Source organism: Gobius niger, assembly GCF_951799975.1.
Source record: "Gobius niger genome assembly, chromosome: 17".
In the NCBI taxonomy this organism is placed as follows: domain Eukaryota; kingdom Metazoa; phylum Chordata; class Actinopteri; order Gobiiformes; family Gobiidae; genus Gobius; species Gobius niger.
The window spans coordinates 19780746-19796908 of record NC_136868.1 but is presented as its reverse complement, the minus strand read 5'-3'; the positions used below and the strand labels follow the sequence as shown (position 1 = coordinate 19796908).

Sequence of the window (16163 nt, the reverse complement as noted above, 5' to 3'; positions counted from 1 at the left end):
TTATCATTTAATAACACAAGGTGGCCCCGGCTCAATGTTGATGCAGCTGGTCCTGAGCGACAGATGAGCTAGACGTGAGCGCAGGGAGTGAGTGCGCATGCGTGCGCTGTAACAGCTGAATCTGCGGCAAGTGCGCGAGGAATGCAGTATCCGGTGGAAGGAAAGTAAGGTACTTTTATGGAAAGTCGTCAGCCAGCAGTCACTGTGCCACGAGTGGTCGCGTTTTGGTGAGCTGTACTGGGCCTACTTTTGTCTTTTGTATTTCTGTCTTCCCAAAGGATTTATTCAAGCTACAATATAATCAGGTAAGGTTCTTTGAATTGTTCAAAGACACGCGTCCATAAGAACTTTATAACGTTAACATTTATACTGAAATTATTTAGAAAACTATTGAATTAATCTAGCCTACTAATTCAGAACATTTACCGTGCGGCTTAGATTTGGACAATTCGGTGAGCAAATTTGCCTTAACCGAGGCCTATTAAAAAGCGTGCCATTAAAAAATGGTGTCTTTTTCTGGAAGATTAATAATTGTGAGTATGTACTGGGGAGGACTGTGTTTAATTCTCTGGGAGTGACAGGCTGGGCCAGTTTGCCGGCATCTAACTTTAGGATTTCTGCTTAACACATGATGAAGACCAGAAATAATGGTCACATTGATTCACTTTTTTCAAACAATACCTGATAAATCAGAGGGAAAAAAATCACCAGCTTTGCTCATTTATTGTATGTGAAACAATTGTGACCCAGTGAAAGGTATTTGAGGACACTGGTCATTTTTTTTGTTTTGTTGATGACTAACAGTTCAGATCTCTTTCATCCTTCCAGTTGTCTGAGCCTTAGCCTCGCCATTTTATCTAGAGCTTTGGGGGCGACATTTGGGTGCCAACTTGAGCTCTGTCCAACTGCCTATCACTGGTCTGAAATAGCTGTGATCACATGTCCTTGACACACAAGTGAGCTATATTTAGAGGTCAGACAACTTCCACTCAACTCTTTTCTGAGGGCAGTGCTGTTCTATTGAACTAAGACTGTTTGTAGAACAAATCAATAGACTTGTAAACAGAAAAACTATTAATTGGTTGTACAATTCAGTTGTGCTCTTAAAAGGGCTTTTATGATGAAGTTCTTAAATTAATGGTATTCTGCTATTGCATAGCATTTGCACTTATATTCTGCTGAAATGATCTTGTGTTCATTTTCAGGTAGAACCAGCCTGCTTGTCAACTTGTCATTGTAATACAAACATGACTGAGGTGGCACAGGTTGCGGCAGTGGATGTCCTGGATGTCGAGGATGTTTTTGACGAAAACAATGATAGTGAAAATGAAGACCAAGAAGAAGAAGAAGAAGAAACAAGTAAAGAAAATGAAGACCAAGAAATAAATGTAACAAATAAAGAAAATGAAGACCAAGAAGTAAATTTAACAAATGAAGTAAATGTAACAAATATAGAAAATGAAGAAACAGACAGTAAAGATAATCTGAAATCCCAACAAAATGAAGAAGAAACAATTGGTATTGAGCCTTCAGAACCACAATTGAACGGAGTAGACAGCCAAGCACCCATCAGGAAACGAGAGCGTTCTCGAGCTGTGAACGGTGTGTCCAAAAGCACAGAGAAAGAGAATAAGGACCCTGACACATATGAGGATAACTTATCTGAACTGACCATGAAGAAAGAGGTGGGTCTGGTGTTCTACAGTTAACTGACTTGATTTAACTCAAATGTGTCATATAAGCCACAAGATAATTCTATTTCCACAGAAACTGCTGAGGTCCAACAAACCAGTCGCGAGAAGCTACGTGCCAAAGGAGAACCAAGACAAAGGCTCAGTGACGAACAAGTATGAGGCCATGCAGAAAGCCCGCGAGGAGCGCAGCAGGAAGCGGAACACGGAGGAGCAGCAGAAAAGAAAAGAGCAGTTCATTAAGGAGAGGGAGTGGAGCCGGCGCAAACAGCAGGTCAAAGACAGACAACCTTACTAACTGCACAACCCGCATGATGGCATGGTGTGATGGAGTGACCACCCGCCAATGCTGCAGTGAGAACCCACTCTACATCTCACTCAGTACACACACAACCAGCTTTTAGTTTGTCTATTGCTGATGGTTTCCCCTCAGATTATTGCTTACTAACTCTTTTACACCTTTGCAATGAGTTTTAGGGGGATAGCATAGTTTTGTGTATTATTTTGGTAGGCCGTGCTCAAACACAGCATATGTGATAACTTTTTAAATATTTTGCTTCTTGTGTCAATGTTGTGCAGGTGTAATGATTCTAAAAGATTATGCAAAGAAATTCGATATTTGGCCTTTCTAGTGCAATGAGTAGGTAGGTGTTGTTTTGCCTTGCAGTTTCTTGCTGATGCCCAGTATGTGACATGCAGAGGGCCATCTTTCCCGCTAACACCAGAACAGTTCATATGATTCATGTTTCTGCACATCAAATATAAGTTGAATTTATCATTTGTCAAATCATACTAATCAGCAGTAGTAAAGCATTACAATACTTGGCATGAATGAGTAGGTGTGGAGATGACATGGGGCTTTACGTCCAGCTCAAGTGTGGCGAGGGACCTACACTGCACTGATAGTTCGGTGAGTGGATTATGGCTGATACCAAGACGGGACACGGTCTGTGAGTACGGCCATGCCATCGCTGGCCCGACTGTGACACATATGCTCCTCTCCTTTGTATCCACCAACACTACTGTCCAATCAGGTGTCCTCATTCAGCTCATGTGACTTGGCTATTAACGGGGATTAGGCGCTTGGACTTTCCAGCATCGGCATGGTTCCTGAGTGGCAAAAGAGATGATCCCAGCTAATTCGTACACCGTACCACATTCTCCTGCTTATCCACTACAGATAAAAGAACTGCTCGCTTCCAGTGATGAGGAGGAAGAGGTGAAGCCGGCCAAAGTGGAGAAGTCCTATGTCCCCAAAATTACTGGTGAGACACTTATGCAACAGGCAGAGAGTGACAGGTGTTCAGGTGTGCTGAAGAAGTGTGGTAAAGGTAAGCCTAATTACCTTTGACCCTCAGGGAGCGTGAAGGGAAAGTTTGCAGAAATGGAGAAACAACGACAAGAAGAGGAGAGGAAAAGGATGGACGGGGAAAGGAAAAAACGGGAAGCCCAGGACAATATGGAAAAAGCCAAAATAAAGAAGGAACTGGCAAAGAAAGCAGCCGAGGTATGTAAAACGGAGTGACGTATTGGCTCATGTATGAGTTGGTTGGGTCTTTCTTTATTAAAGATGCTGCATATTGTGAATTTTTCAAGCTCAGCCAACCATCAGTTATCGTTTGGTTAAATTAGCTTGGCTGACTTACAGCTAGCTGGCACAGATGAAAAGTAAAATGCCCTTACATACAGCCCTTTTTGTATTGCTTTTTCTTTTGTGTTTCAACGTGATGACTATTCACTAAGCGGAAGTCTTATGGTAGTTAAAATAGATTGCGGCACTGCTATAGCCTGTGGGAGCAGAGTTTTATTGGCACCATGCATCCCTGTTTTCCAACACATTCCATGACAAAGAAACCTTTAAATTCCCGCCTAATGTTGTAGAAATAACTAGAGCAGCTCTGACCAAACCACCAGGTGCAGACATTATATGACTGGCAACTGTTTCCCACACCTACTCGGGCCAAAATTAGCTCCAGACCTCTTTGCTGTGCCTGAATTAGACTGCAATCTTCAACTGACACCAACCACAGAGACACTGGACTAACGGGCAACTCCCGACCCATTACCCCGCATAGTATTAGCACTTGCACTTTGAACACACTTTTAAGAACATGGGGCTGCACAATGTACCGCCAAATTATTGTTGTTGCAGTATTAGGTTAAGTAATATCTATATTGAAAAAAGCAACAATATACTGCAAAAACTGAAGATTGAAGAAACCAAATTGTGTGGAATGTGTCTCTCAGTAATGCAATTTTCAAGACAGTTTTCGAAAGGTGATCTTTTCTCATATTGTGCAGCCTTACTGGTAACCACAGCTATGTCCTTTGAAAGTCTTGAAGAACAAAGTCAGAGTCCAATTTAGGTGTATCTTTGTGAATTTTGTGAATTCCCCCAGGGCCTTATTTTAGAATTAATTTCATCGGTTGATCATTCTGGTGGAGCACCTGTCTGTACAATTGTCACGTCTGACCCAGTGAAACTAAAGAAGTGAAGCTCTGCCGCTTTCCCCATAGGTGTATCTTTGTTGAGCAAATCTTTTCTATTTGAATAGTCTATTGACATATACTATATTCTGCTGGGACAGAATAAACGTTTGCATGCACTGTGATCACTCTTTGTTGGTTTTATAGGAAGGAGATGACACCTTGTTGGTACGTGTGGTCCCAGCAAAGACCTCTCGGCCTCCAGGTAAAATCAAGATGAACTTTGAGGACATGGAGAAAAATCGAGAGGAAGAGTTACTGAAGAAAGCAGAAGAGGAGAAGAAAAGACAATATGATGAAAACAAACGCTCGTTCAAAGAGTCAAAAAGGCGCTCTTTGGCACATCAGGTATGACTGGGCCAAAATATATATTGCATTTGCTGAGGTTTGACTTTTAGTTCATAATATTTTGACATTTGTACTTAGGATGAGGAGGACAAGCCAACAGAAAAGCCACAAGTGGCTCCTGGTAAACTAAAGCTGACTTTTGAAGAAATAGAGAAAGAAAGGCAGGAACAGAGGAGAAAGCAAGCTGAGGAGGAGGCCAAACAGCGTCTACTGGAGGAGAAGAAAGCGTTTGAAGAGGCCAGACAGGAAATGGTAAACAAAAGTTATGCTCTTTGTATTGTTGTAAACAAAAGCTTACAAGTGAATATCATATTATTTATGCTGTAGTGTACAACATACAAAGACATAAAATAAACACAAAAGTTCACATCATATGTACTTCATTTTGTTGGTCTGCACAGGGTGAAGAAGAGGAGGACTTGCAGTCTGCTCAAGAAGGCAAGGAGGAAATGCGACCTGGAAAATTGCGGTTAAGTTTTGAAGAGGTGGAGAGGCAGAGAGTCGAGGGTTTACGCAAGAAAGCAGAGGAGGAGGCCAAGAGAAGAATGGAAGAAGAACGAAGGGCTTTTGCAGAAGCCAGAAAAAGCATGGTCAGCTTTTATATCTAGATGTGATTGCAAGAATTGTGCAGTTGAATATGATCCAAAAAATGTTTTAACTACAACATGCTCTTTATTACTGTAGTTAAAAGTGTTACATTTAATAACAATTTGCCCTGTGATCTCTCCCAACTTGCAGCTGGTGGATGAAGATGATGAGGTCCTCATGGCATTGCTGAACCTAGAGGGCAGTAAACCAGGAAAGATCTGTGCTAGCTTTGAGGACCTTGAGCGCCAGAGAAGAGAGGAAGAGCAAAGGAGAGCAGAGGAGGAGGCCAAAAGGAGACTGGAGGAGGAGAAGAAACAGTTTGCAGAAGCTCGCAAAAGCATGGTGAGACTATAAACCACATCAATGTGGATTACTGTTTACTGTGATTTTGGGTGCGTTCACATTTGGTCCACCTGAAGTGAACTTTGGAGTGTTTCCTGGAAAAATGTACTTTGTTTGTGCAGGTAGTGAATGACTGACTCAAATGCTTGCCAAATTAAGTATTAATGGAAGCAAACTGAATAATAATCAATCTTTGAAAAGGACATATGAGACATTAAAAACATACACTTCTAACAAGAGAATTTAAGTGAAATTAGAATTTTCAAACTGAATTTTTTTGTTTGACAGTATTGGGGCAAACCATGGTCAAAGCACATTTCTCAGAATTATAGAAAAACGTAGAACTGTGGAGTGGAGTCTACATGCCTTTGCTTTGTTGCTAACAATGTCTGTGACCTCAGTGTCCAAAGAGATGGATGCGTAACACAATGGGAGATTCTCAATTGCTCATAGTTGAGATTGAGTCTATGTCTCTCAGTCTATGTTTTGGCTCTTGCTATTGTCACTAACATAAAATATCAAACATTATGAAGAACCCTGGCCTGGAGATGACACAGTAAGATATGTTTTATTTCATTTATTATGAAATAATGTTTTCATTCTACGGCCATGGGGAAGAGAGAGAAAATGTGATTATTGCTATAGACGTGTTGCTTTGACATTTGTCTGTTTAGATTCTAGGGGAGGAAGATGGAGAAATGGAAAAGTCTGAGTCTCAGGAGGCACTGCATCCAAGAAAACTTGAAATGAACTTTGAAGAAATGCTCAAGTTGAAGCAGAAAACTGAAAGAAAACAGAAAGAAGAAGAACGCAGGAAGAAACTGGAGCAGGAGAAGCAGCAGTTTGAGCAGCTTCGACAAGAAATGGGGGAGGTCAGTCCAGAAATTGATCTGTGGAGATGTATGTGTTAATATTTACACCAGCATAGACACAAGGATAGACATTATCACAAAAAAAACAAGTGAATCACATCTGGTATGGCTATTATGTATTAGTAAACATCTTGTGTACAAAATAAACAATAAACAATATTGCTAAATCCTCGTTATCACAATATTTATCTGATTGAGATTTACACAGCTTAAAACACAATTGCAAACAACAAGGCAGCTTAAAACAAAAATACTTAATTTGAACTTGTTAAATGCGCAAGTTCAGTTTTAGTTATGATTTTCTTAAGAAACAAATTCCTTACAATTGTAATTTTTTTTCTGAATTTAATTGGCATTGCTATATTGCTATTATTACATTGTTATAATGTTTTGCTTTTGGTTTATAGGATGTAATCAATGAAAGCTCAGATGTGGTGAGCAAAGAGTATGAGGAACTGACTAAACTGAAAAGGACTGGCTCTATACAAGCTAAGAGCCTTAAATCCAAGTTTGAGAAGATCAAGCAGCTGACTGAAGAGGAAATTCAGAAAAAGATTGAAGAAGAGCGTGCCCGAAGGAAGGCTATAGATGATGAAATTAAAGAGAGGGAATCTGAGAGATTCCAAGAGGTACGCACAATAAAATAAAACAGATTTGATAAAAGTGTATTAACTGTTTTTTTATCTCTTTTTTTAATAGGATGCAGAACAGGAAGAAATGAGTTCTGTGAGAGCTGAGGAGTCCCCCTTCAAACAGAAGGTGGACATGCGAGCACGTTTTGAACAAATGGCAAAAGCCCGAGAAGAGAAGGAGAAGAAAAGGATAGAGGAGCAGAAGCTACAGAGAATGCAGTTTGAACAGCAAGAGATAGACGCTGCGCTCCAAAAGGTAGATCTCTTGTTGACGTAATGAAAGCAAGGTCTGCTTTGATGATGTGTTACACTGTCTTCTTGTGTCATGTGAATATGTTCAGAAAAAAGAAGATGACGTTGATGAGGAGGGTAGCATCATCAATGGATCTGCAGCTTTTGAAGATGAGGAGGACCATGCAAGGTCAGGGGCTCCTTGGTTCAAAAAGCCCCTCAAGAATCAGTCAGTTGTGGACTCCGAGCCAGTTCGGTTCACAGTTAAGATCACAGGAGAACCTAAACCTGAGGTGACCTGGTGGTTTGAGGGCGAGATGCTCCAGGACTGTGAGGACTATCAGTATATTGAGAGAGGGGAGACCTTTTGCCTATACCTGCCCGAGACCTTCCCTGAAGATGAGGGAGAGTACATGTGCAAGGCTGTGAACAGTCGAGGCACAGCCGCCAGCACATGCATTCTAACAGTAGAAAGTAAGACCACTTTGGTTTGACTGCATGCCTGAGTGATGCCTCATACTTTTATCTGGAAGTTCTATGAAGTGGACCGCATGCTCCTCTTCCGCATTAGTTTGTGATGACCATTTTGATAACCAAACTTGTGCTTTCTCTTTTCAGCTTATGACTACTGATGATCTACCAAGCATTGAAAGATTTCCTGTTGTTTAAACCTTTTTTGTAAAAAAAAAATGAAACCCTCGTATAATGGTCATACAGCAGAGGGAGCAAAGCTTGGCATTCCTAAGGCAAGATACACAACATACAGAGAAAAATGTCTAATGTGTTTACTTTCTGCCAACTCTGCACTCAAAGTTAGAGTAGTATTTTACAAGTGCCAAATTATGTTTGAAGTCCTGTCCCCACCGTGTATCAGCTTTGTCATCATAATGTAATGTACTTCAATGAATGACTGTGGTAATTTTTAAACTATAAGCCACAGCACTGTATTGTAAATACAATTCAAATAGTCAAGTCATATTGATAAAAGTAGTCATACTGTAATCATAAAATCAATTTATATCTACAATTTATTGCAAATTACAAATTGTTCAGTTTCTCTCTGTTTTGGCCTTAGTTGTTGTAGCCTACTAATTAAAAAAAAAATCAACTGCATGTCGGAAACAATGACTTGCAATAATTCTTCTGTTTGGAGTTGATTTATTACATACTATGTTGGTTTATCACTGTACCATCCCTTTTTTCTCCCCTTATTATTTCCCTGCATTTGATCAATTATGTAATGTTAATGCTGTCATTGTTGTTTGCTGAACCCTGGCTCTGTTTGATAATAGTGTAGACACTGATTCTTCGAGTTGTCATGTTTTGATTAAAACGTTTTAATAAAATAATCAAAAACTTTGTTTTGAGTCTTGTTATTTTTTATTTTATTTTAAAATTTAAAAACAGACCTGGTAATGTTGCAAAGAAAAGAAAAAAGCAACAGTCAAATGCACATTTCCCAAGTCTTTTAACCACATTTCAAAAGATTTATCTGATTTCCAACCCTAATATCATCTTCCTGGTCAGTAGTGGAAGGTGCCGGTTTTAGCGTGTTGATAGGCTAATATCGGCGACGTGTTGGTTTACCGAAAAATGTACGTTTTTGTTTGTTTCAAAGCAGACCAGCCTTTTTTATTGAAACAAGAGGAAACTATAGGAAATCTATCATCTCTTTGGATACTGGTTGAGAAACGACTATCATCTTCAACTTGTATCTTCTTGTTATTTCTATGGTGATCTCTCCTGAAGAAACAGTCTCTGGTGAAGCGGCTAGCATCGCCATGGAAACAACACTTCCTGAAGTCTGAAGATAGAAGAGCGTGGAACGGCTCGTGCCCGAGCCTCATCAACATGTTGAATCATGATATCGTAAACATCCGATGACAACACAGGTCACTTGAGAGTGTTGGAAAATCCATGGTTTGTTTTTGTGTACAAATCTGCCTTTTGTCTGATACAAAAACAAATACTGGACAGACAAACGTGGAACTCTCAACATGTCAATTTGTGTCGAAGAAGTGTCGTCTTCGCTTGTGCGAGAATATCTGAGTCGTAAGGTAAGACTCATTGGTGTGAAGGTTTGTTTGTTGGGATAATGTTCATTTGCAGGCGATGTTAGCTTTTAGCACAAGCATGCTAAGTTAAAGATGAGAGTAGCTAATGTTAGAGATGGTGTCGATTGCTTGGTGTAACTAAATATATAATCTATGGTTTAAGTCCAACATCATCATCACTCTACAAGTGCAGCTGACCGTACCACAAACATGCTGCAACGTCAAAGTGCTTTATCTGCAGGGGCTGAAGAAGACGATTGCGTGCATGGATGCGGAGCATCCCCGCACAGTGGCCAGTATTAACAACAGATCACACCTGAGGCAGATTCTGAGCTTAGAGACCCTCTACAAAAAGAATAAGGTTAGATGTTGTTGAGCTTACGGTAAGGTTGCAAGATGATGATGACGCACTGTTTTCTTGCAGATAGAGAAATCACCTTGTAAAACGCTGCTTGAAATCATTGTTAAACATATGATAGAAAGTGCTACTAATGAAATGAATTCACCTGTATCTTCACCTATTGAGATAAACAACCTGGATAGTAGCACTCCATCTCGTCTCATAAGGTATCACTGTTTTGTATGAAAAAGATATTTGGAAACTATTTACTGTTCAACTCACAAGGTTCATTCTTCTCCCTTAGGTCACATTTAGAAGCAGCCAAACCCTCTCAGACAACATTATTGTTGCCAAATAAACCCGAGGAAGCCCCTCATAATCAAAGCAGTCTCACTGCACATGTCCAAAAGGGGCAGGCACTCATGGCTTCCCAAGACAATGAGCACTTTAGGGTTCCTGTTCCTGAGAGCACAAAAAGGAACAAAACCAGTCGCATAAGACGTGGCATGATGCCAGGACCAATAGCAAGTTCACCTGAGGTACCATATGTATTGGTCACACTGACAAACTATAAGTTATGGCAATGGTGTCAGTTTATGTAGCGTTTTCCCGCCTACATTAGCCACTAAAAGCGCTTTTAAAATAAATAATTGTGTGTTTTGTTTTCTTTATAGGAATCAAACAAGAAAAGGCAATTCCGAAAGGCAGAATTTCCTCACCCTTTGCTCACAAATGAGGAGGAAAATTGTTACCTTGAAGACACCCCTCTGGTTTCGCAACAAAGTGATAAAAGTACTTTATTTAAAGTCAGTGCTGCTGCTGACGACCACTCCCAAGAGAATAATGAATCTGAGAGTGTGCAGTTTACCATGAAAAGTGAAAAGAGGTTTGCAAAAAATGTACTTTATACACTTAAGTCACTAAACTCACTTTTTCAGTATATTCTTTTCATTTTCTAGGGGCCAATCACTGGCCAGATCAAATCAGCCAAATGTAAATGTGTTAGAAATGGTGTTGGGTAAGTGTTGTGGCTTTCTTGAAATATCAGAACATCTGGAGTGATGTGCTTTTTATTCACAGATGACATTGATGATTCGGAGATGCAAAGCCTTTCTAAAATGACTTTGAATAAAGTCATCACAGAACAAAGTTGGACAGGCTCTCCAATAGATCTGCGAACAGCCACGGTTTGTAATTGACCCCAGTAATTTGTGGTCAACATGAATTATGCTTGTGGTTTCTTTTGATTCCGTTTTTTATTCCTTTGTACTTAACTCCAGGAATTAAAACTGGCTCTTCTTGGCTCCAGCTTAAATTGTTTCAGCGTTGAGTGGAAAAATCAAGGTTTCATATTTTCAGAAACACACGATCTTGGATATGGGATTGTGCAGAAGAAGGTGCCTCAAAATAAATAAATAAAACAAAATCTTAATCTTAATGATTTTTCTTTTTACATGTTCTTCAGGGTGGACCTTGTGGGGTTCTGGCTTCAGTGCAAGCTTTTGTTTTAAAGAAACTGCTGTTTGAAAATAATGACCCTAGTACCACTGGCCTTAAGTACGTAATCTGCCTATGGATATATATATTACATATATATATTATATATAATATATACATTTGACCTGTTAAACCATTATATCACTTTGTACAGTACCTTTGTAATACATTTATAATTAGAACAAAACTGTTTTCACTCAACTGTTACTTTGGTTTGTAGCAAACTCAGACCCTCTAACACTTCCAGAAGGAAGTGCCTGGCTCGTGCCATCGCAGAAATCCTGTGGAGGGCAGGGGAAGAGAAACAAGTGATTGTTGCAATGTAAGAACTTGTGTTTGAAATGCTTACATTTACTTACTCAAGACACTTATTGTTACAGTTTACATCAATATTGCTGTATTTTGGTTTTCTTCAGAAGTACAAAAACAAAGCACTTCATACCAGCGGCGCAGTACAAATCAGAAGGAATACTTGAACGGGTAAGTACTACTTCTGTGGCAGTAGGTCAATGCAAAGTGATATGTGATATCACAAAGTCTCAGTTTGTTTTCATTTGTGTTTTAGATCCTGCTTTTTTCTTTTGATAACCACAAAGACTTGGAGCTTTTTCTCGACCAGCATATTGAACAGGTATAACAGTTAATGTTTGCATCAGTCTGTTCTTTAGAGGGATTTACTCGTTAATATACTGATTCTTTTTGTTGTTGTTGCTTTTTTTGCAGTTTGAATCAGAAGTTTTAGGATGCTTACTCTTGGTTATATCAGCAATTCTCTCTCGCTCCATTGAAAAGTATCTTGAGCACGTGTGTAATGCGTTATAGGTTTACATAAAAGAGTCCATGACATGTGTATTGTTTTTAATGTGCAGAGTGAGAGAGGACATGGATGTTCCCACCACAACACTCATTGGTGCCCATGGTTACTGCACACAGGTTTGCTTTCTTCATGGCCATGCATTGCCCGACTTTTATGACACATTTTACTATATGTTTTTCCTCACCTGATACTTTTAATCCATAAACTGAAAAACAAAAATATTTAACTGTGTCTGTGTTCCTTAGGAACTTGTCAACCTGCTGCTTTGTGGCCAAGCTGTTTCCAATGTATTTGACCATGACATGGAGTTGGACTCTGGAAATGGCAATATAATGCTGCTGAAAGGGATCAAAGACCACTGTGAAATTGGCTTTCTGTCCCTATTTGAGCACTACAACATCTGTAAAGTAAGCCAGATAGACCAGATCCACGCTCCTCTAGACCAGATACACGCTCCTCTCGACCAGATACACGCTCCTCTCGACCAGATACACACTACTCTAGACCAGATACATGCTCAAAACCAGCTCTTGGAGGACATTCCTCAGCTGTAGTTATGGCACAGCTGCCTTCAGCAGCACAGATGTGGCAGGAATATTTATGGAAGGTTTTTATGTTTATGACAGGAATAGAGTGTTCCTTACAAATATGACCTTCTGCCGTTGTGAGCTGAAGATCTGTATACTGTGTGTTTGCTTTTGAGGACAAATGTAGTGCTATCAATGTTATTATTTAAACTATGCTGCATAGTATACACCATACAATGCTGAATGGCAAAAGTTTGTTTTATATTATTACTATTTTTAATACTGTCCATCTCTATGGCAACTGGTCAATTTGATCTGTATAATGTTACTGTACGTCTGTATTTAACAGTTTATCTGTATATTAGGTCGGAAGCTACTTGAAGACTCCTCATTTCCCTATTTGGGTGGTCTGCAGCGAGAGTCATTTCAGCGTGCTGTTTGGCCTGCAGAGGGAGCTGTTGACTTCCCCTGAAAATGATCTTGAGTTCGACCTCTATTATTATGATGGACTGTCTCATCAGCAGGAAGAGATTCGTCTGACAGTATGTAAGTTCAACCATCATGTTTTTAAATATACATTTGTTTTTGTTTTTTCCCCTTATAATTTGCGTTTACATTCATTATTATGCTTGTGTGTAAGATGAGTCGAGTACTGTTTATAAAAACGTGAATTGTTCAACTCTTAGGTCTTGGCAAATCATCCGTGAGCTGTCAGGATGAAGCTACAGACCTCATTCCTCCACTGGAGCACTGCATCCGCACCAGGTTGGTTCAACCTCTGTTCATATCAGTCAGCACTGAGTCACTGGCTCAAATATTTGATAGTCTTTTATGTTTTTAGGTGGAACAATGCTTTTGTGAACTGGAATGACACAGAGCCCATTCTTTGATTCATCCCATTGCATCTGAAACGTAATTATGACAATTTCAAAAATGTGTTTCAAACAATTCATTTAAACTTTTCTTTTTTCTTTTCATTGTTTTAATGGTGTTTTAATTGGAAAGAATTGACAGTTCTATATTGCTATGTAACTGCAATGTCAATACTCACTTACTATTACCCATTATTGTTTTCTTGTAATTGCATACAGACTGTACAGGTTAAATATAATAGTAGCCCACATGTTTTTTTTTTATAGTAAAAAGGGCTTAGTCAAATCTCAATTTATTAAAATGTTCAGTTTAAAAAAAAAAAAATAGTCTGTGTATCGTGTGGGTATCGTTGTTAAATGTTGAATTAATTCCATAAAATACAATTTCTTTATTACTACCAAATAACTTTATTTAGGAATTGAATATATATATATATATATTTTTTTTTTTTTCTCATTTTACTGACTGATACTTTTTAGATTTCTTGGTATGGTATGGCGTGTTTTTTATTGAGACAGAGACAGTGCACAATTTAATGACGTCGCTACTGATCATGAGTGCAAGTTTGATTTTCTAGAAGCCATTTCTTAGTAAAATGCGCACATTTTTAAAATGTAGTACATGCAATAATCTCCGTTGGCAGTGAGTTCCACTGACCCATTGCAATTACAGAGAAGGCAGATTTAGCTAAAGCAGTTTTACATTTTGGGATGCTGCATTCTCCTCTAGAAGTAGTATTCTTTTGCATTTTATAAGGCTGACTTCATTGTTTCCATAGGGAAGTCTGCCCTCTACCTTCGATGCCGCTGGAGCAACCCATAAGGAGCTGTGGGTGACGGTAGTGCCGTGCCTGGGGACCATTCTCCAGATGTGGAGCCAGACTGATGGTCAGTATCACCTGACTGGAGGATTCACCTGTTGCACATGACTTTGGCTGAAGGGGGAAACTGGAGCACCTGGAGGAAACCATCCAGACACGGGGAGAAAATCATGCAAACTCCACACAGGCTTACACGGTCTGGGAATCAAACCTTGGACTTTCCTGCCTTAAGTCAAGAGTGCTAACCGCTCAGCCACCGTGCCGTTATAGCAATAGTTTAATGTGCAACACAAATAGTTGGTTAACTTTATTTTGTTTTTTTACGACATTCATAATAAAGAATCCTAAAGACAATCATAACCATTCAGTCACCAGTAAGTGAGTAAATAGCAGGCTACGCTGACTCCTGGCAACTGCAGCCAACGCTCATAGTGTGAGGCGTGCAGTGGAGGTGGAGGACCCCAGTGCCAGCCCCTGCAGCACATGGGATCAAAAAGGCTGGCACACACACAGCTGCAGCATGGCACTGTCAATCCATCAACATGAGCAGCCTCTGCCAGAGAGTATTCTTCATCCTATTAGTGTTTAACTCTTAGGGTTATATGACAGGTGTAAATACAATCATTCATAATACTGTATTTTACTTTGCTTTACACAAAGAATGGCATTTGACAATGTCCTTGTGTCAAATTACTAATGGAGAACCCACATAATTGGTGACTCATCTAGAGATTTGTATTTTTTTCTACAGATAAGAAAACCCATGAATTAATCATGAGCCACAAATTCATTGAGCCGCTTAAAACACATTTTTACAGCCACCAGGGTTACTGACGTTCCTATAAATAAAATGGTTTGCTGTAACCAAGGCCTTGAGGGTTGACACAATTGGATTAGTGCATTCATTTTTGTCACAAAATGAAAGAGTAGGGGGATATTAATGTACGTCAAGACACGTCAAGAGAAGTTTGTACGAACAAGCCATGTTTATACTGTATTTCAAGTGCTGTTAGAGCAAAGAAGTGTGACTATTAAATGACCTAAACAAATGTGAGTGCTCTTTTTTAGCTTCGACATATAGCTTTCATACATTGTTTCTAGTTAGAGTAATGTAGCAGGCTTTGCCCGTGTGGCCCAGCAGTATGACAGGAAGCTTTGGTCTCTGTTTACTGTTTATTGCTGTGGCATTTCTCAGAGGTACCAGAGAGGGGATTTGGTGCTGGTGTGTAATTGTGTTATGGCCCTCCCACATGTCGTCCCTTGTGCCTCCTCTGTCTCCTCTCCTAATCTCTGCTGTTTGTCTCCAGAATGGCCATATCCTCCAGATTAGGATCTGGTGTCCCCTGTCTGGCCAGCCTTGAGAGCAGGGGATCCCCACTGCATCCTTCTCTTTACAGTACAGTACAGCTATATTTGAGATGTAACCTGTCCCTACTAGTCACTAAACTTTGTGTGTTGCATGATGCTCATCACACACTGCGCCTGACCTTGACAGCTAAAACATTCCAATAATGATGTGAATAAATACAATTCAATGATGCATCCACTGTTTAGTCTTTAGAAACGAGCTGCTGTGAGAACTCAGCTGTTGTCATCTTTGGCTAATTGAATGTTTTCTTCAAAATATTCCATCAGCACCTCCATGTGACAACATTGATCTCTGTGCCGAACAAAATGCAAACATCACAGTTATCAATCTCTTAGGGGTCATTTCCTAATGAGTAGCAGACGCAAAAGTGGAGTAGCAGCATGTGTGCATCTTCTTATTTACATATTTGATTTGTGGCTCTATTTCTGTAATATACATCATTTCAAATGTTAAATCAGGTGCAGCATGCCAACAAAATAGCATCTGTACAAGCAGGACATAACATGACAAAAAGAATGGGAGGGAAGTTGCGTATAGCTTATTCAGTGGCAATAATGCGTGATTGTGATTTTAAATTCCTGTCAAAATACACAATAATTAAGTGGAATTTAATGAAAGGGCAGACCTAGTTTGCCATATCAGCCTATACTGTGTTAACATCCATAGCTTTTTGAG

At 39.6% G+C, this 16163-nt stretch overlaps 2 protein-coding genes across 4 annotated transcripts; both read left to right on the top strand.

Moving 5' to 3' along the window:
- Nucleotides 1–143: 143 nt before the first annotated feature.
- nexn (nexilin (F actin binding protein)) lies at nt 144–8249 on the top strand (the record flags this gene model as incomplete). 2 transcript variants are annotated; one of them, XM_079575252.1, is made up of 14 exons in its annotated part: nt 144–305; nt 1206–1685; nt 1768–1965; nt 2872–2956; nt 3050–3198; nt 4326–4526; nt 4605–4778; nt 4928–5116; nt 5265–5456; nt 6131–6328; nt 6736–6957; nt 7028–7216; nt 7302–7665; nt 7810–8249. In XM_079575252.1, the coding sequence occupies exons 2-14, from the start codon at nt 1248–1250 to the stop codon at nt 7821–7823; spliced, it is 2613 nt and encodes an 870-aa protein (XP_079431378.1). In that variant the 5' UTR covers nt 144–305; nt 1206–1247. The 2 variants fall into 2 exon arrangements, with proteins under 2 accessions (XP_079431378.1, XP_079431379.1); XM_079575253.1 differs by lacking the exon at nt 7810–8249 and having other exon boundaries at nt 7302–7685.
- Nucleotides 8250–8872: 623 nt separating this feature from the next.
- mindy4 (MINDY lysine 48 deubiquitinase 4) lies at nt 8873–14709 on the top strand. Of its 2 annotated transcripts, XM_079575170.1 has the most exons (19): nt 8873–9248; nt 9487–9606; nt 9670–9812; nt 9890–10124; nt 10260–10471; nt 10545–10603; nt 10666–10772; nt 10866–10982; nt 11051–11142; nt 11303–11404; nt 11499–11562; nt 11648–11713; nt 11806–11873; nt 11952–12015; nt 12145–12306; nt 12792–12972; nt 13113–13191; nt 13268–13338; nt 14078–14709. In XM_079575170.1, exons 1-18 carry the CDS (start codon nt 9189–9191, stop codon nt 13314–13316), a joined length of 1980 nt encoding a protein of 659 aa, XP_079431296.1. In that variant the 5' UTR covers nt 8873–9188; the 3' UTR covers nt 13317–13338; nt 14078–14709. The 2 variants fall into 2 exon arrangements, with proteins under 2 accessions (XP_079431296.1, XP_079431295.1); XM_079575169.1 differs by lacking the exon at nt 14078–14709 and having other exon boundaries at nt 13268–13347.
- The last annotated feature ends 1454 nt before the right edge of the window (nt 14710–16163 follow it).

Coding starts and splice junctions, on each gene's coding strand:
- mindy4 (XM_079575170.1), top strand. CDS start 9,189: ATGTCAATTTGTGTCGAAGAAGTGTCGTCTTCGCTTGTGCGAGAATAT. Junction 10,472..10,544: donor ACCATGAAAAGTGAAAAGAG/GTTTGCAAAAAA, acceptor TTCATTTTCTAG/GGGCCAATCACTGGCCAGAT. Junction 10,773..10,865: donor TAGATCTGCGAACAGCCACG/GTTTGTAATTGA, acceptor ACTTAACTCCAG/GAATTAAAACTGGCTCTTCT.